The 19,826-nt window shown below is 47.5% G+C and overlaps 1 protein-coding gene across 1 annotated transcript in view; it reads right to left on the bottom strand.

Annotated features, from left to right (window-relative positions):
- Nucleotides 1-242: 242 nt before the first annotated feature.
- GRIP2 (glutamate receptor interacting protein 2) overlaps nucleotides 243-19,826 on the bottom strand; it is a 60,402-nt gene continuing 40,818 nt past the window's right edge. Inside the window, 7 exon segments of the mRNA XM_010571534.1 lie at nucleotides 243-440; nucleotides 2,926-3,072; nucleotides 4,837-5,073; nucleotides 8,642-8,762; nucleotides 11,723-11,876; nucleotides 14,985-15,161; nucleotides 17,453-17,592. Coding sequence (XP_010569836.1) covers nucleotides 243-440; nucleotides 2,926-3,072; nucleotides 4,837-5,073; nucleotides 8,642-8,762; nucleotides 11,723-11,876; nucleotides 14,985-15,161; nucleotides 17,453-17,592 — 1,174 coding nt within the window.

Here is a 19,826-nt window from a genome sequence, read left to right as displayed (position 1 = left end):
CCTTCCTCCCGTGGGCAGCTTGCCCCATCACCGGCGCTGCCCACGGCCCGAGACGCGCATCCACCACTGACCTTCCCAGCAACATTTGGTGGTCTACAGGCTCACTGAAGACCCACCTCCCCACTTGCAGGTTATGGTACACACAGCGTTTACAAATGCCAGTGCAAAAAACAGGAAAAACACCCCAAATACCGCAACGGCTCAGTAGAGGCCCTGGGCACCATCTGCTCTGCTCCCGCTGCTCAGAGCGTCTGGACGCTCGCCTTGACCTCGGCGCCGCGGGCCACCTGCGCCGGCAGCTCTCTGTTCCCCTCCGGGGGAGCGTTGGCGGCCAGTGCCAAGGGGTTTCGGCTAATCACCAGGTCCAGCTTTTCTCCAGCCTCCGAAATCAGGGGAACAGCCAGACAGCAGTCAAAGTCTCTCGTTCGGATGCGGTTTACCTGCCGGGATGGATTTAGGATGTGCCATGGGGAGGAACAACAGAAAGACCATATTTATTAGTCAGAAAATGCAAGGTTGGTGCTAAACCCACACCTGTGAAAACACACAACTCTCGGGGGTCCCTGATTCCAGGTTCACAGCAGAGCAGAGCGGGGGCACTCCTTCAGGCTGAGCACATCCTTGCTTAGCTGAAAAATGGTGCAATAACTGGTAGAGGAAGGGGAAAAAGAAGTCTGGATCGGGCATAAACCCTGACCCTGGTGTCTGGGGCAGTATGACAAGTATTAAACACTGAAGGGCTCAAAACCAGTTCTCCAGTTCAAGCCTGTAGGAGAAAGGTTGCTGTTTTCCATGACTTTTTTGCCGTCATGGCTTTTATTGGCCTTAAACTCGTGATGCGGGGTATTCAGCGCCTAGAAAACAAATACAGCTCAGACCCTGCGGCTTCTGCCAACCATTTTCCAGCTCAGCCAGCAGTAAATTGAGAGTATACTGAACAGTTTCTGCTTCCCCTCTCCCCATTTACATCCTTCATTTCAGAGGAGTCTGTATGCATTTCAGGTGGGCTCAGAAGGCGGCTGCAAATTCTGCAGGGTTCAGCAGTGAAAGCACTTTTACTACTGTCTCTTGCAGACCTTCAAGCACATTTCTAGGCTGGGTCACCTGCAAGAACCACCCCAGCTCTCTTGCCTACAGCTACCAGAGCACCTGGGCCTGGTGCCACGACAGCTCCGGGATGGAGAGGGCTGGCAAAAGGCACGGGGAGGGGAAGCAAGGAATGGAGAAAGGAATTTCCCACCCACCTTTGGAGCGAACATAAACCCTGGGGCCAGGCGTTGCTTCCTTCTCTAGGTAAGGGCTGGATGAGTCCATGCAACCCTTTCATCCAAAACCCTTTCCCAGCATTATTGCATGGTCACGGAGCTGGGCTCTGTGACAGCAGCAGTGTCCCCCTGCCCTAGCTGGTGTCCACACGATTGACCCCAATACTGCTCCCTACAGAATATTAACTAAGGACAACTTCTAGACCACACGTGGACAAGGAGAGATAAGCCATGAGCTTGCTCTGCCTTTGCTCTACGCCAGCCAGGCAGTTCCAGTGCAGAAGTGCCATTAGTGCAATGCCGTGCTCCGGCTAATCCATCCAGCCAAGAGGCAGAGGGTCTGTTACAGCAGGGACAAGGTGTTTCACCGGCCTTCAGGCACATCATCATGCCCACAGTCAGCAGCAGGGTGAAGCATCCTCAGCAATGCATCTCTGTACTTCTTGATGGGAGTTGCCTGTACCAGGTCTGCAATCCCTCATTCACAACTCCACATGTCAACGCGATGGCAATTGCCTTGTCTTCTTGTAGGTGTAAGCCGTGCAGTGCAGCGTGTGGAAGGGGGGTGTTGAAAGTCTCCACACCGCTCTGTTTAGGATTTTGGGCACACCTCCCAGAGCACTTGGCACTTGCAAAAAGCGACACATCCAACATTCAATAGAAAGGCAGCCCAGAGCCTAATTAGCTTCTTGTTCATTCTTGCACCATCTTTTATTTGAAGCCGAGAAGGAATAATTGTATAGCAGCCAACTGGCTAGAGACCATAACAAGCTTAAACAAGGTTCCCCACAGCGCTGCCAGTTCTCCAGTTACCTGATGTACATAATATATTGGCTTTCATCCTACTGCTAACAACCCCTGCCTAGAAATTAGTAAAACTAAACATCTTTCTGAATGTGTCCAAATATGGTCACAATATCTGCATTTCCAAATGGTGGCAATTTTTCCATTGGGGTTGCACTTCCTCACCGTTGCTGTTTGAGTTGCCCCAAGGCTAAAATCCATATAAAGCTCCTCTCCAATCTCAAAAACTCACCATGCTCTTACTGTCCCTCTGGTAGTCCGATATGCCCAGGTCACATTTATTACAGACTGTGCTTTTGACCCGAGTTTTTATTCTGTTTCTGCATCAGCTATTTCAGATCAAGTATCTTTCAAAGAAAAATATCCATGAAAAACACTTTGCTTGAAGGATGTGTTTCCTAGAAAACTCTTTTAGTTGTCAAAGGCATGCACAGAACTTCATGAACACTACTTAACTCCACATGAGGCTTCACAGGAACACATATTGGTTGGTCAACACAGTCTAGTTCATCCAAAAATCACCCTCTTACATGACAGGAAAAGGACTGAGGGTGAGGAGAGGAAGCAACACAGCTTTTTGGTTGTTTTGAGCTGCCCAAGCTCAAAAAGGTCAGTGCCAGGACAGGCTGTGTCCTGGAATAGGTGTAACCTAGGGGTACCCCTGGGGGTACTACCTAGTGATTTCTCATAAAACACAGGTCTCATTGAGTGCTCGGTGGCTAAGAGCTCACCTAGTTGGCTAACTATTACCTTTCATTAAAGTTAGTGCTGCCATGGATGGGTCTCACTTCTCTCTTCCTCTCAGCCACTCATTCACTCCGTCCCAGCCTCCAGAACTGCATTTTGCATTTATTACCTGAAGCACTCTGTCATATGGCTTGAGGCCACACTGATCTGCTGGCCCATCCGGACGGACCATATTTACATAGACACCTTTTTCTAACAGGCCATCCGACACACTGAATCCAAAGTCTTCGCTCTCTGGGTCTTTATGGAGTGTCATCTGGAGGGACAGAAACAGAAAACACATGTTTTAATACAGCAGAGGAAGGAGGAGATGTACAAGGTTGGCAGGATAGGAATAACATAGGTAATGTGTGCAGACCTACAGCAATTCTGCACTGGGTCTCCTGGGCAGAATTTTCTTAGCCTGGGCAGCTAATACAGATTGAGCCTTATTTACCAGACACCATCACCTTAGGTAGATCGCATGGAGAAGCGCTTTGGTGACCAGCATATAACCAGCCACACAACAGTCTCTCTCCCTTGGATGTGGAAGGAAACACGAGCAGTGTCATACAGACAGCTGCAGTATTTCACCCGAAGAGAAACAAAGCAAGTGTTAATAATGCAGCATCGCCTTCCCTGGCCCAGGTTACGCTATGCATCCTCTGTGTATGCCAGACCAGTACGTGAAAAATCAACACGTTCACAGGGAATTTTCAATGTAGTGTGTCAAATGTGAAGACAGCTCATTTTTAATACATCACTCAGCAGGAACATCTAAACTTCTCCGTATTATTCACAAGGTCTTTTCAGAAAATTCATATCAATAAGCGCTGATGTACTGAGGACAAGAAATGGGTAACCTCATCGCCCTTCCCTTCAGCACATCACACTTTGACCTCATCTAAAGGAGGAGTGCGCTGCTGGAAGTGTATCTTGCCACAGGATAACACTGGGAGCCAGGGACAACTGATTCCCCAACACCACCAAAATCTCCCTTTGCCTCTTATGAACTGGGAGTGCATCTCTACCGTAAGGCTCTAATTCCATCACTGTGCTCTTGGCTGGGTAAGCCTCATGGACGTGTGGTCCTTGGGAAGGACAGTGCCCAGGAGGATGCAGAGGAGCAGCCCACCTGGCCTCAACCGCATCTCCAAACACAGCCAACACCAGATGCTCCAGCAGAATGAAGAGTCACCCTGTAACATGCCTAATTACACAGCTCTCCTCCTGCAGGTACAAAGGAGTTTTATTTAAAGACACATTTGCCATGCCCTGAAGGGCAAGAGCAGATCAAACATGAAAAAGTTGTTTTTTTCAGCTACCATAACTGCAGGTTTCGTTCTAAAGTCACACTAGGAAAGAAAAAGGCAATCAAATTTTTTGAAACGTCTCCAGCTCCCTTCCCTGCTTGCATTCTGCATCAGCAGCTTCTACTGTTAATTACTTCTTCTAATTACCGTTGCCTTGCACCATGCTTAAACTGGCTACGTTCAGCTGGGTACTGAATTTAAACAAGTATCCCATTGCTGAAGTCCTACCATTTGCACCCCTTCAGGAAAGGCTGGGGGTGGAGTGGAAGGGGAGGGAAAGTAAGTTATTTTTAAGTTATTGTAAGTTATTTTTTTGTACAAAAAGTGGCCTAATGAATGGAGCGTGCCACTGGAAAAGGGTTAGTGGGTCTCCAGAGGGCCGTACTTTGAGCTCTCTCGCTTGTATCTGTAGCACCAATTAACGAACTCCAGAACACAAGGACCTGGAAATCTCATATAATAAAGGGAAACAGCAAAGCACAGGTTTGAACCCTGCTGAAGCATGGCAGCTAAATCCTGTTATTCTTCTGAAGAGGCCACTTCGTCTTCATCTGACCCTCTGGCAACCTTTGCTGCAGACCTTGGTGGGGGCCAGCTTTAACAAGGAACATTTTCTGGGAGGGGCCCTCTGAACAAAGGAGATTTTCTACAAGGTTGCAAAGCTTCTACAGCTTTAACCATGGAGGTACTGCCCTGCCACAGCCAGACCAACCTTTGGCAACACAGACCTTGTGAAACTCGAGGGGGGTAGGGGACATGATTTCCTGCATCTCCTTCTCAATCTTCTTCATGTCCAGGTTCCTCTCGTTCTTCTTGGCAGGGGAGCTGCTGCCCTCCGTCTGTCCGTCATCACAGCTGGAGTTAGCTTTCCTCAACGGGCTCAGTCCCGATGGGTTGACAGAGTCCAGGAGCAGCTTGCTGCCTTCTAGGCCCAGGTTGTGCACGCTCCCTGTCATGATGGATGCCTGCAGGGCAAGGGCACAAAGTCACTGCTGAGCCAGCAGCAGGAGGAGGGGGACCACGGGCAACAAAAGCGGCACAGACAACAACGGGGGGCACCATTGTTCTCACTGATCAGAAAATAAGTACCGAGAAGCTCTTTCAGTTAGCTATAAAAGCCATTTTCAGACCTCAGGAGCCTGCTGCCAGGTCTATCGCTGACCTGCTGGGTGGTCGCCACCTCCACCCCAACATGGAGCTTTACCTCAGAAGGAAGCATTTGTGAAGCATCTCCTTACTTTTTGATGACCCCTTCTACACAAACAGGGCCAGGCAGACCTCATATCTTGTGCAGGAACCTTCTTGGTAGTCAAGAAGGATGAACATCCCGATCTCAGCGGGGTCCCAGAGGACGCAGTGTCTGCCTGGCTCTCCAGCCTACCCCTGCAGGCTGCAGCTCACCATCAGCATTGCAGAGTGCTGGCAATGGCCCAGGGAAGTCAATACCTTGGACTCCACTGAGGCCAATTCAGCAGAGAAATTAGGATTTTATCTGTCAGTAAATGGGAGCTGTCACTGAGCAAAACTGAGTTAAAAATATGAAATTAAGTAGTATTTAAGCCTGGTCATCCTTGATAGCATACATTAAAAGATGCCCCTAAGTAGATTCTATTATATTTGGCAATGCTTTTCACTAACGAGATTACATTGATCAAAGCTAACGAAGGAGTCAAGAATCCAGTCTGTGGAACCTCAACTGGCTCCAGGTCACAGAGTCCATTTAAATGGCATAATGAAAACTGTCATTTCAAAGTTCAGGCTCCAAGGGTCTGCAGTCCCATTAAATGTCAAAAGGTAGAAGAAAGAAAAGGAAAGGTAGGGAGCAGATAGCAAAATTCTGCAATGCTAAACATGCCAAGTCAAAGAGCAATTGCTTCTGTGCACGGGGGAAATATCATCTGACTAAATCTCTAATCAAGGCCCTCCAGCTCTTCGCTCCAAGCTGGAACAAAAGCAGATAAAGCAAATTCTGGTGGTAGTATGAAAATGCCAGCACTACCCACGTTATCCCAAATAGGGACAGATAAAATACGGAAAACTTTTTAGCTTTGCACTTTTCAGGTCTTCACACAAAAATTACCTAATCAGCTTGAGTTTGGACAAAACTCAAATACCTGCTACATGCTGGAAGGACATTGACTTACCACATACTTGAAACGCAGATTAACAAACAGAGGTACGGCCAACCAGGGTACTTTTGTTCACTGACCTCGGGCAGCTTCAACACCCCCCAGGACACTGCGCCATGCCGTACCAACACCAGCATTGCAGAGTCAGTGAGGAGAACAGAAAGGTCTGCGCACGTTGTGCTACTGTCCTCCCTCATGCACTGCAAATACCGTAACCAGGCAGTACCCAACAGCATTCAACTCCTTCCTATCTTCAAGGTATTTAACTACTCCTTGCAGCATCATAAGCAATTTGCTAGGTGCTTTGGGTTAAGTGCAAGCAGCAGAAAGGGCAATTCTGGACTTCTCCAGCCTGTGGCTGTCTCACACTATTTTTCTCCATGTCTTGGCTGCCCTCAAAGCAAAGCAGGGACACATGCTCCACTAGACATACTGGAAAAAGCCTGTTTCTACCCATATCCCATAGTCTGGAAGTGGATTGCTACTGTGTCTGAACCTGTTTCCAGGCTATCCTGGGTCATCTTGCATAAGTCTTATTCTTTTTCAAATGTGGAGCATGAAGGGTCAAATCTTCAAAAAAATTAAAAAAAAAAAAAAAAAAATCTGTGACTGTCATAAAACCACAGGAGGTCAAGAGCTGAGTCTTAGAAACCTGCAATATAGCAAAAGCCCCAGTGAGCACTGCACATCCTACACCATGCCTCAGGAACAACGGGCACATGGAGAGGGAGGAACAGATCAGTGGTACTTTGGATTCGATAAAAGGAGAGTTGAAACCCGTCAGACTTCTGCTAAAAACACAGCACTTTCCTTTTCTCCCCAGAACTTTCCAAAATATTCCAGAAATGTGTTAAATGCACCAAAACCCTAAAGGTGCTCAGCTTTTTGTAAAGTTTCTTTAAATTTTTAAAAACATTGCTATAACTGTCAAAGTTTCAATCCCTTAAAACAGCATGAACCAAAAGCCCACACGTCTCTGCACCATGGATCCCTGGAAAAGGAAAAGGATCGGGCAGAAAGATATTTTCTCTATCCTAGCATTTCACAGTAGTCCAACAAATCCCTTCTTTTACATTTAGATGCCAACCATTGTGCAGAACAGAAACATCTATGCGTCATTTCAGAGGGATACTTTCTCTTAAGCAGTCAACTACAGTTCAGAAAGGTTGATAGCGGCTGCCTAAGCTCATTTCTAAATACATTCAGGTCCAGGAAATAAGTGATCAAGGGAAGAAGTTGTAGTTTGGGGAGGCTGGGGGTTTGGGGTTTTGTGTGTTGGGTTTTTTTTTGTCAGCATTTTCTTAAGCAGTTAAGATAACAAATACACCATTTCGTGCTTCAGCACAATAAATTTAATTGAGATTTCCTCCCCCATTTACAGTTGCTAAGGATCAAGGAGGAAAGAACAATTAGTAAGTCCCTTGTCACCATATAGACGAAAACAGGACTTTCCTTTTCCACCTCCAATTAATTCAGAAATTGCCTTTTTTGTCTGAAGCCTAAGCAATATACAATTGTGCATAAAACCAGTCCCATTGGGGGTGATGGAGGGCATGACCCAGTGAGCTCTCCCCACTCCTTTGCACCCAGAAGGCAAGGGGACAGATGAGCTCATGGGGTCCCGCTCTTTCTTTTGGGCTGCGGGAGCTGAATCGGGGAGGGGAGCAGCACGGGCCCCATCCTGCCAGGCAGGTTTGCTTCCCGCTGCTCAACAGTCTCGAGGGAGGCTTTTATTTGCATCCCACAGCTTAGAAATCCAGGCTCCTCATCCTATAACCGGACACAATAACATGACCTCCAAAGCATTTTGGATAAAGAAAAGAGAAAGTGGTTTGTGAAGAGAGGAAACACCTTTATTTCTGCAGGAAGCAATTACTTTCTCAGATTTTTCCATGGGGAAGGCTGGCTGAAAAGCTTCCAATTACCTATTTCACTGAAACAGTTTCCAGCAGAGTGACAGCTGAATGCAAGATATATGTTGGGCCTGTCTATATTTGAATTAAGCCAAGTCTTCAGTCCCAATGGGGTTTTGGGGGGCTCCTTTTGGTTGGCCTTTAAGTGCTTTGGACAGACAATATCTTTCCAAGAAGAGGGTTTACCGTTTGACAGGGAAGGTTTGCCAACAGCCATGTGAATATTGTTGGTCAGCAACAGTTTGCAAAAAGAGCGTGGAGCTCCTGGTGGGTAAGCCATCAACTTGGGGAAAAAGTGCACACAAGCAACTGCCTAATGAGACACAGTCACCCATTAGCACAAACACTGACACAGATTAAACTTAAACCCTTCTTCACACCGTTGGCAGCACAGGGATGCTATGGGCAACGAACAAATCTGGGGAAACAGTCTGACATTTACGTCAAGAGCAAAACAGTCAGATCAGCAGCAAGTTCAGAAAGTGATTTACCTCAATCTCCCTCAAAAGTTCAGACTGGCCGCATGTTTCCAAATCCTCCAAAGCTTCTCCAAAAACACGCCAAAAACTATCCTCGTGAGTGGTCTCAAGGCCATTTTGGCGGTTGGGGTATCTGTTGTAACGTAGGAACCAAACATTGTCAGCACTCTTCTGCAGCGGGATGAAAGCCGCAAGGCTACAGCAAGTGTCTCACCAGTAAAAGCAGAGACTTGAAGAGTCTTCATATACAAAAGCAAACAATATGAACTTTTCATACAAGAGTCCGAATACGAGACCTCCATGCATTTACTAACGGGGCAAGTGTCCTTCAAAGGAAGAATTAAGTTGGTGTAGTAATGTCAAAGTTCAAAGGGTAAATTAAAAAGTGCCTGTAGGAAGATTGTAGGTTTAGGAAGACGTTTTGGTGAAATAGAGAAGTGAAAGAAAAAAGGATGCATTATGGGTAAACCAGGAGCCTCAGAGACTGTTAGTACAAAGGCTGATGGGATAGAGCTCAGATCTGAGACACAGAACACCTGAGAAGAGAGAGAAAAACACAGAGGGTAACAGACATGGTGAGAAAATGATAAATACATTAGGTATCTATGAGAGTAAAAAATGCAAAGATGTATATAAAAATGATTGCCCTGGGCTGGACAAGCAAACACACACTACAGCCAGCAATATCAACAGTGTCATGTATAACCCATACAAACCGAGTTTCATTTGCTTCGGGATGGCCAGGGAACTGAGCTGTTACTTTCAGGAGGTCTCTTTTTTTTCCTATGTAATAGTCACGGCACTTACAGCAGTGTAAAGATTGCCACCAGTTCTGTCTACAACAGAGAGTAAGGATAGAGAGAACCTCTCTCAAGCTGGTACAAACACATGTTAACGTGAACACCATGTGCGTCTTGCTGGAGGTTCTGCAATTTCCCACCTTGGCAGTTTCAGCATCTCTTACGTCTGACCACAAGCCAGGGTCAATTCTCGGACTTCTAAAGCAAATAGCAGTTAAACATGCTGAAGTCCTCCGAACAAGCCAGAGAAGCAGGTGACACTGGACACTGCTTCTTGAACACCAGACTCTGTGCAAAACGCAGACCGTCAGTGCTCAGCTTAACAGGAGCCTCTTGAAGGAAACTCTCTGCGGTGTTAAATCAAGGTCATGATAAACCCACTAATGTGTCATGGGGAGAGACCCCAAGGGAACAATGACATTAGAGCAGCCCTAATGCATCTTATCAGGAGCTGCATGGATGAGGTTCCACCTCTGCAACATCTGGCACATTTTGCATGGCTTAATGGTCACCAGCACCACAGATGGGAAGGGATGGTCATCCACCAGAGCCACTTAGCGAAGGCAAAACATTTTAATTGAGTACACGTCAAAGAGAGGTTGGCCTCCATTAAATATATAATGACCCCTTGGGCTATTAATAGAGCTTTTTCCAGATCTCTATTAATGGCAAAGTCTTTAGCACACGCTTTGCTTTTCATCCACTGGTTTAAATGGGAGTCTGTAGCAGGTATAAACTCACACACACATGCTTTTGCTCCTTGTGGGATCATGGCTTGCCTGGAGAGAGCAGTATCTGACATGACTTATTGTATTTTAAATTCACCCCCTACCTTTCATCAGCTTTTAAAGGACAGTAGCCTTTACACCAGGCAGAAAGGTCAAAAAAACACCCAGCAAGACTTTATAAAAACAAACCAAAATTTCCCCCTAAAAGGAATTTTCAGTTCTTTCCCCTTACTCATTTCCTTCCTCTGCTGCCAGGTTCCCAAAGAGACAAGCGTCCCTTCCAGTTACCAGTTTCTTGCCTCTCAGATCAGCAATATAACAAACACATCCAGGACGCGGATGAATCAGTACAGGCTCCCACACCACTGGGTCAGCAGGTTTTTCCAGGCTAAAGGCAGCCAGGGTTAGAGACATTTTGTTTTTCTGCCTAATAAAAAGGGCTCAGCAGCATGAACCGTTTCACTTGCACTTTGACATCAGGGCTTGGAGCCCTCATTAGGGACACACGGGTCTTCGAGTGCTCAGATTTGCTAACTTCAGCTGTCGGTGGCCTCGCTGGGAGGGCCACAAGGGATCAACGACCTCCGTGAGCTGGCTCTCGCTGAGAGGCAAAACAAGAACAAAGTCTCCGCTGCTGCCAGCCTTCCTGCCAGTTTGATCATCTTTAAATAGGTGGAAATGGCCATGAGATGTTCTAAGGGTTTTGTTTGGACAAACAAAAGTTAAGGAAAAAAATAAGAAAGAAAAAAAAGAACCAACAGTAACAACACGACACACACAACTGTAGGGACTCTGGAGGATGTCAAGGGGAGGGTTAGTTACGAAGCAACAAGGCTTTTCCACCACGTGTGGCACAGTAAGAGGCAGCCTCTGGCCAGGGCAGATCCAGCAGGATTTTCCCCCGAAGTGAGAGGCAGCTGCAGCCTCCTCCACGGGCTCAGGAGGTGTTGCAGGATTTCTCCCACGTTGGCTGAGCCGGGGGATTAACTTGACCATGTTCACTCAGCATGGCTTTGTTTGTGGTGTTGGCAGGGCCAAAGTGTGGCGGAGAGAGACGTCCAGCCACAGCTTTGGGAGATTTTGACTTGGACACGCAACCTCATACTGGTCCTCCAAGAGCTTTGGTTGGCCTTTTTTGCTTCGTGGCATTGAGCTGTTGTGAAGCTGCATCCTCACTCGAAAAAGTCTGGCCAACACATGCAAGTATAGCCCTGACCATATCTATTTATTATACCTGAACTATGAAAATACTGCAGCCTTTACATGGCAGGAGTATGAGATGTGGTAAGAACCTGTGGTCCATGCAGCTGAGACCGCGTTAACTCCAGACACAAACGTCACCTGGCCATGGCAGAGGTGTCACAGAGCTACACCCAGGGTAACCTGGCAATGTGGAAGGGGTTCAACAGAGCAGGTCTCCACCCCAGCACCCCTCCCCATGGCTGCCCGATGCCGAGATGGGGACATCTCTGGCCGCTCCATCACATTCCCCTGTCCCCTTGTCCCTACGCAGTGACACCCACATTTGCAGACACACCTCCCTGCCTCCTCCCACCCCTTCGTACCTGCTGGGCTTGTCCCAGTCATCTTCACTGAAGCTTCCATCCATGTAGGGGTAGTTTTTCCTGGGGTCCCCTGGAGGGGTGCTACTCTTTTGCCTGCTGTGTCTCCATTCATGTGGATGGAGGGCTATGCCCGCAGCCTGAGGTATGTACGTACCTAGGGAAGGCAAGAGGGAGTGGAGAGAGAGAGAGAGAGAGAGGGTAATACCTGGTCAGAAAACCCAAATGGAATAAGTCATGCTGAGCCAGGAGAGCCTCCTTCCCCAAGTCCCAAACCTGAGGCTGTATGGATTGCATATTGCTTCCATCTCAGTCATCCAAAAGGGGTTGTTCTTCCCATCTCTTCTTGCTTTAACCAAAGCAGCTTCTCAGGATCTTGTCGTAAGGTGCCCCATTTCTCCTCTGCTCCCCCACTGCTGAGTAGTTTTGTGGTGTGGGGCTGGGATCCACAGACGTGGGACTGCATATACCCACAGATGCAGATCCTACCTCCAGCCAGCTGCAACCTGGATTAATGGCTCCTGTTTCCACACTGAACCCCACAGAAATTGTGCTGTTAAAGCAGCCACCTTTAAATACAGCGAGTCCTTCAAAGGGTAAAGAGAAGATGCTGGCAAGCTTCCCTCAGCGTACCCAACCCCATTTGTTTTGAAAGATTTGGAGGCCTAATTTCTATTAGGAAAAAAATAAAATCTTCATTTAGATTGTCAACTGTCTTCAGGACTTAATGGATAGCGTGAAAGAGGTAACAGGATATAGGACAGCAGCAAAGAAACTGCATCCAGAGCAGCCAGAAGCAACAGCCTCCCTTCAACAAGTGTAATGGTGCTGAGGGTACCTGGGGGTGGTCACCAGCTCCAGTGCGCTCAGCAGTGGTAAAGGAGGAAGACCCAGCTCTGATCCTGAGAGCTGCCAGCCAGTTCCTGCAGCCAGCAGAGCCCTCCCATGCCTTCAGGGTCAGCTGGTGCAGGTACAGAAAACTCCTTCAGAGATGTGTGTGAAAGGCAAGGAACAGGAGGAAAAACTCTGCTGGCTTGAGAGAAAGGAAGGCTCATCTGTATCACATTTGATAGGAGATCAATACAGACTGTTAGGATGAAATCAGACAAGTTTCGCTACGTCTGCCCTCATGGACTTTTCTGTACTGCAGCATCTTACTCCAGAGATGCAAATCCATCACTACCAAGTCATAAGATCCCCAGGTCTCAGGAGGAGCTGCCTGGACAGAAACCTTCCAAAACAGAGCATTCCTCAGCAGTGTCAGTGCCATCTGCAGTGGAAATAAATCTCCCAAGTCCCCTGCCCACCTCCTGCTGCCCGTTCAACATTTCGGAGAAATCCTCACAGCCTTTCCAAGAGACATCTTATGCTTCCATCACACACTGTGCCAAGCGAACAGGAAGAGGTAATGGAGAAACACATAATTAAGGGAGACTTGACCTCCCAAACAGCTAAGGGCACTGGAAATACCCAAAGACAACGCCAGCACTTTCTTTGAAAATGCCAAGGCCTGTTATTTCACTTAGCTGAGTGTTTCCTCTGTGTGTTTTTAAAGGTTAGACTGCTCTGGAGAGAGCCCTAGAAAAGCGCTTGCCAATATCTTACAGCAGTCAGGAGCATTCACTGCCTGCCAGAGCAGAACAAGTTCCCTGGATGCAGGTCCCTGCAGCGGGTGGGCAGCAGGTTTGGGCTGGCCGCAGGGGACCGGGCACTGCCAGGGTCTGTGTGCAGAGCTGTCACTTGGGTGCCACCGGTTTCACCTCCTCCTTCCAGGGAGATGGGCTGGATCCCTGGGATTCAGAGCCACCTGGTGGCATGTTCCCACCAGGCCCAGCACAGCTCCCTTGCCCAAATCCTTCCTTGAGCGGTTTCCAAAAGCTGTGGATGAACCTAAAACCTACAAGGCTGCAGAGCCCAACCTACAGTTCTCCATTTGGGGTGTAAAGCCCAGTCTCTGGGCTCTGTGTGTCCCAGGTCTCCCTCCATCCTGCCTTCCCTGCCCAACCCTTGGGTAACCCTGCATGTCCTTCTCCCTACCCTCCAGCATCCCTCTCCCAGCCAGCACCAGCACACCACCATGCAGCCAAATGCAATTACCAGGGATGAGGAGAGAGCCCCTGAAGCAAAGCTGCAGTCTGTGGATGTTGGGCAACTTGGCATCAGCCCCGCTCCCTGGGGCTCTGTGCTCAATTACTCGTTCTCAATTTACCGGTAAAAGCAATCACTTTGCTAAATCCAGTGTCCAACTTGTGTTAACATTCAATTAGATGGAGAAGGATTGCAGCATTATGAAGGCCAGGGGATTCCTCCTTAACAAAGCCTCCAGCCCCAATTGTACTCCCAAATTAAGACTTCAGACCAACGGAGGCTGAAGGAAGACGCAGGCTTGGTGGAAGACACCTCCACGGTGCTGTCCTTTGAGCTTTGCCAAGTCAGAGCACAGTGAGCACAGGCACGCACCTTGCTCAGCACATTGAAGGTGCTTTGCAACAGCACTCCTGCAGCATCCCTCCCTGCTTTGACATTCTGTTCCAGACAGCAGTCTTTTCACCAATTTCCTTTTGCGGAGGTGATTCAGAGTTTTGTTTTGTTTCAACATGGGCTCATACTAGCTTACATCACTAAATCTGAACTGGAATAACTATTTTCCAGTGCTTTTCTCCAAGTAAAAATCTATTCCCATGACTAGAGCATCCTCCATCCCAATTCCATATGTCTGCCAGAAGCCACAGCTGAATAAACCTGGCCTCAAAGACATGTGTTCATCTGATTGCTCACTGGAGAGTTAGAGATACTTTCTTGTAGTATTACCTTAATTATTTTGTTAAGCGAGTGCTTCTAGTCACAAGACATTCTTGTGGATTTTAAAACATCCTGAAGAGGATTAATATGTCCTACATGGCCTCTCTGGAGAATTAAAAGTGAGCTATGGACCAAATACTCTGTAAGATATATGGCCAGTGAATACTTCCTCTGATTATGTGAATTATAAAGTGCTGTAATGGTTTTGAAAATGCTGTGAACAGTATGATGCCATGTAAGCCAGAAGAAATGTGCCAATAAAAACCTAAAACAGATACATCAACTCAGAGCACCACATGAGTGCATTTTAAAACACATTTTGTTCCTTGCTGGAAGCGAGAAGCCACGCAAATGTGGTCAGACCACAGGCTTCGGCTCATGTTCAGTCTCCAGACAGGTTCAGAGGCTCTGCCTATCTTCACCTTGGCCCAGAGACCCCTAAGAAAAGACAACCCTGGCTTACCTTGGCTTCCATACCCGGCATCAATGCCAGAGCCATCCCAGGATTCCATAGCACTGTCCACGCTAGGAATTGTGGTGGAGTATATCTCAGACAGCTTGCTAGTTTTCTGGGAGTCAGTCAGTTCATCTTCTGGGTCACTCACTTCGTTTATACTCCCCGACTTCTTGGGATAGGATTCTGAAACCAGAACATGCTGCTTTAGCAGGCACAAAGAGCAAACCTCGGGGAAAGGCTTATGCTGACATGGGAGCAAGCCCAGGTACTGGAAGTCTTTTGAAGTACCTCTTTAGCTCTTCAAAAGTAGCTAAGAAAGGCCTGTGTGATGCAGTTGAAAGAATTTAATGCAGTACTCCTGGCTCAAGCTGAATCAAGAGAAAATACCTTTCTGAATTTTTAGCACATAGAATATAAGGAGCAACCATGGGGATTTGAGGATTCACAAATATGAGAGAGTTGCGACCTAATCTCACTTCACAGGTGCATCTTCTTGTGCCTTTGGAAGCTTCCTCCAAGCAGCCCTGTCCAGAGAAGTGTTGGCCTCTGCAAGCAATAGCCTGTAGCTCCTCTGGTCTCAAAGGACCTGCTTTTTACTCAGAGCAGCAACTGGTCAGGGTGCTGGCTGCAAACTTTCTGTTACAAGCAGATGTTTTAATGAGATTCCAATGACAACGCAACCTGGTCCTAAACCAGCGCAGCTGAAGTTATAGCCCCCTTCCAAGATTGTACAACCTCGTATCAATTCAAGGCTAATCACCACCTCTCCAGAGTCTCCCATGCAGTCTCACGACAACGGTGGAATTCCTGGGCCTGGTATTTTGAGGCTGAATTTCCCCGATTAGTGATTGGAAAATGGAAAGCTGAATGTGGATGATGAAGCTCAGACCTTCCCTTTCATTATTTTAGTAATAATAGGCCCCTATTATCATTATATCAATTTCCCTTTCAGGCAAAAGCTATGCAAGGAATGGCTTCTCAGCACAAGCATTTCTTTGTACTGAATATTTTGAAGTCCTCGTTGATTAGATATCCTGTTAGCCATCCACACCCTGGATCTCTGACTTGCAGAGGCTGGGATAAAAAGCCCTCTGAAAGTCTGCATTTGTCAATGAGGACAGATTATTTTACGAAACAAAGCCCAGTGTCCTGAAAGTCCCTATTTTCCAAGCATTCAGAAGATTGCTTACCATGATTAACTCAAGATTACCTTGAAATTTCAATTACACCTGCTTCATTCTCAGAATGATTAACGAGTCTCCAACTGGCACTTGCATGTCAATTATTTCAGCAAGTGGCTGTGACAATGCTAAGTGTCAGCAGCAGGAAAAAGAGTATTTCAGACCAAGGATCAAGACACTTGGCTGCAGGGAACAAGACTGGGGTTTCTTGAAGAGGAATCAATTCCCCAGTTATACCTCTACTTGCTAAGTCCCCAGTCCCTGCCTGGCCTTCCTGTATTTGTAAAATAGGTGCATTGCCACACATCTGCAAACTGCTTTGATGTCTACAGAAGTGCCATGTTTAAGAGTGATGCTACTTTTTCAGATGCAGGACAGAGATGCCATGGGCCACACTTGCTTGGAAGAGCTTCATCACTTGATTTCTTCTAATTCCCACAGCACTGTGGGCTATTGGCTGGGTAGGTCCAGCTAAATCTAGAGACTGCAGAAGCATGACACAAAAAAAGATAGAAAATATCGGGTGTGGGGAGAGACAGAAATGCAGCCAGAATGCACCCACTACTTTCTGAACTTGATTAAAAAGCCTCTGGCTGTGATTATGCAGTTAGGGAGAAAAGTTTGCATGTTCCTTGGTTTCACCAATCGCTCCTCTGTCCCCCCAAAAAGTGGCCTGCCTGTATTAAGTATGCTTCTGCTCTGCCAAGAAGAGCAGCATCAAAGCCACAGGGAGCTTGGCAGGGAAATGAGAAGGGGATTCCTAGAGTGAAGGTAGACCTTAGGACCCCAAGCCAGGAAAAGGGGCATAAAAGATTTATTACCAATCACTTTCAGAAAGTTGAATTAAAGGTGGTGAGTTTTTTTCATGGGTTCTATCAGCTCAGAGTCCCCTTGCTCATTTTAGGGTGTTATATTTTAAAAAAGCCCTGCACTCTTCTACTTTTACAAGCAACTTCTGCTTCGCTTTTGTGTGAAACACCCACACAGACAGGGAATGGCACCAATGGCACAAGATGTCAATCTGAAAAAAAATTATCACCAATAAACCTGCTGTCTTATCTCTTCCCAGTACCACAGAGAGCCCCTGGGTTGCCTTTTTTTTCATCTGTGAGTCAGAAGTTCAAAAAACACTTCCTTTTCCCTCTGTCCCCAGCCATGCCCCTGACCACACTGCCTCATCTCACCTTCCACAACACATGAAGGAAAACCCGCGGCATTACCTACTCCATCACCCGGGCTCCCTGCTGGGGCGCACCTTTGCCCTCCCACCCCAAACCAGTCTCCCCAACTCACTCTCCGTCTGCTTCTTGATCTTCAGAGTGACCGTCTCTCCTGCCATCTGCAGCAGGTGAATGGCTTCGCTCAGCGGTTTGCCCTTGAGGCTCACGTTATTAATCGCTAATATCCGGTCACCGATGTGGATGGCTCCAGTTCTGGAGAGAAAAGGTGCTGTTAGAAACTTCAGAGAAGCAATTTGCCTCTGTGAGACAGGCCATTAAGTTGTCGCTTGAAGCAATAGCGTATTAACTCTCAGCACTTTCAAATACGTCTTGGTTTCCCCTTGCTATGCTGTATACCCATGATTTCCTCTTCATCACCACTGCCAGGAATCTGGGTCATCCCCCCATCTTCCACCTGTGCATATACATATAAGTAAGTACAAGAACATACGCACTCCTCGGATCCCAGGCCCCTTGGTAACTGGGACTGCAGACCAACTTACAGTCAAAATTCTTCAAAGCAAGGGGGTCTACATATAAAAAGCACAAGCATTTCCAGTGTGTGATGTCCACCGGTTGTCACACATGGAACTGAAGGGTGCGTTCACACTGATGGAAAGAAAGGATGAGACAAACCTAGAAACCTGCTGAAAAAAAATACAAAACCAAAATGGCCCAACAGACACAGGTTGTGCGTGTAAGCATAAGCTGAACCAGTTGCAGATCAACTCATGATATGTTTAAAGCTCAGCCCTACACAGCTACACCACTGTGACTTTCTCCATCAGGACCAGCACGCTAGAAGAGGTTACTGTGTTTTATTGCACAGCCACGTTCCAGCACTGGCTTCTGCTCTCAGCTAAATAAATCCTCAGGCTTCAGCAACAGCCAGGAACAAACTAACAAGTCACAGCAATTCTCCCCCTTCTCCTCCATCCTTCTCCTCTGTGTCTGCCCACAGACAGGGGCTCACTTTACCTCTCCCGGTGTTTGTTGCAGCTCCGGGAAGAGCAGGCAGGACAAGGACAGGATGTGTCCATCGCCAGAGCTGGCTGCCAAGGCAGGAGCTTGCCCTTGCCACTGGCTGGACCGATCTAACCACGCTCACGCTCCGGCTCCCTAATGCCAGCAAGTGAGAGCAGCAATCCTCTCCTCCTCCAGCAGTGCCATAAGGTTTGGCTATCAGGAACCTGTGAGATCGAGCCAGGAGGAGATGCAAATCTGGACTGCAATATCTTTTTGTCCACGGCAATGTGGCTCTCTCAAGTTACATCTCCAAATTGGACTGCTGCTCCTGCAGAATTGGAATTTGATATACTGTTGCAGGCAAAACAGCTATTTGTCTTTCCCTAAAACATGAAACTTCTGTAGACACACTGCTGTGAAACATCTACTATAAGTACATCAAATTGGGAAATGTAGCCAAACAGCAGGCAGGACTGTTTGGTCTGCTGCTTCTGCTAAGATACTTGGACAGTGCCATGACGGTCCCAGGCAGCCACTAGATGTCCGTCTTGTCCCATCCAAATCAGCCTGAAAAAGCCCTCAAGGAAAATCTGCGCATTCAAATAAATAACAGATCAAACCGGAACCCCAGTATTTGTCTTAAAAGTTTCATCTACGTAGTCAAAAAAAATCAAGCTTTACGGCTGGCAGTTTAAAGGCGATCCTTCGCTCGCTGCAGTGGTTCAGCATTTGAGGGCCTCCTGCTTTAGCCCTGAACCCAGCATGAGGATGCATATCCTATCCAAGACACTAGCCAAACCTCTGAACAGCGTGACTGCTCTGCAGAAACTGTGAAAGTCCCTCAGCAGGGAAAAATACAGAAACCATTAAAGAGAAAGGTCACGTTCAGCCAGGTGGTTTTCTTCAAGGGGGGAAAAGCAAATCAAAGTCCAGTCCTCTCATCTGTCCATCTCCAGGCACCCCTGTGAGGACAAGCAGAGAGAAGCCAAGCAGGAGCGACAGAGAAAGCTGTTTCTAGCTAATGACCCTTGTACCTCTCCATTATCACCAATAGTACTAAATTCAACTCAAACACAAACCAGCCCAAGGAGCTGCATCCTCCATGTCCCTTCTTGCCCACAGGACACACGCAAGAGCAGAATTGAGCAACAGGTAGGTTGCAAGGTGTAAAAGGGGCTGCAGGCACTATCCAGCAAGCACTGGAGAAGAGGTGCCTGCATGCACGTGGTAGAGATTTACTTGGCACATGGGCAGGGCCACCATCCCTTCTGCCCCCTGCCAACATGGGTTGGTGCTGAGCACTCCTGGACAAAACCCTCCTGCAGCCACCCCCATCTACTTGACCAGGTGGCACTAGAGGAGGCTGGTCAGGCACTTTAAAATGCCAGCGCTAGCCCAAAATTGCTCTTGGAGAACCATTACACCTCAACCAGAATTGAACAGAAGAAGGAAAACAAGTCCCATGACCCAGGCTAAAGCCA

The sequence above is a fragment of the Haliaeetus leucocephalus genome, unplaced genomic scaffold (genome assembly GCF_000737465.1).
Source record: "Haliaeetus leucocephalus isolate CR32 unplaced genomic scaffold, Haliaeetus_leucocephalus-4.0 Scaffold2, whole genome shotgun sequence".
Lineage (NCBI taxonomy): Eukaryota > Metazoa > Chordata > Aves > Accipitriformes > Accipitridae > Haliaeetus > Haliaeetus leucocephalus.
Note: the sequence above shows the minus strand (reverse complement) of the source record. Positions and strands in the feature narration are given on the sequence as shown.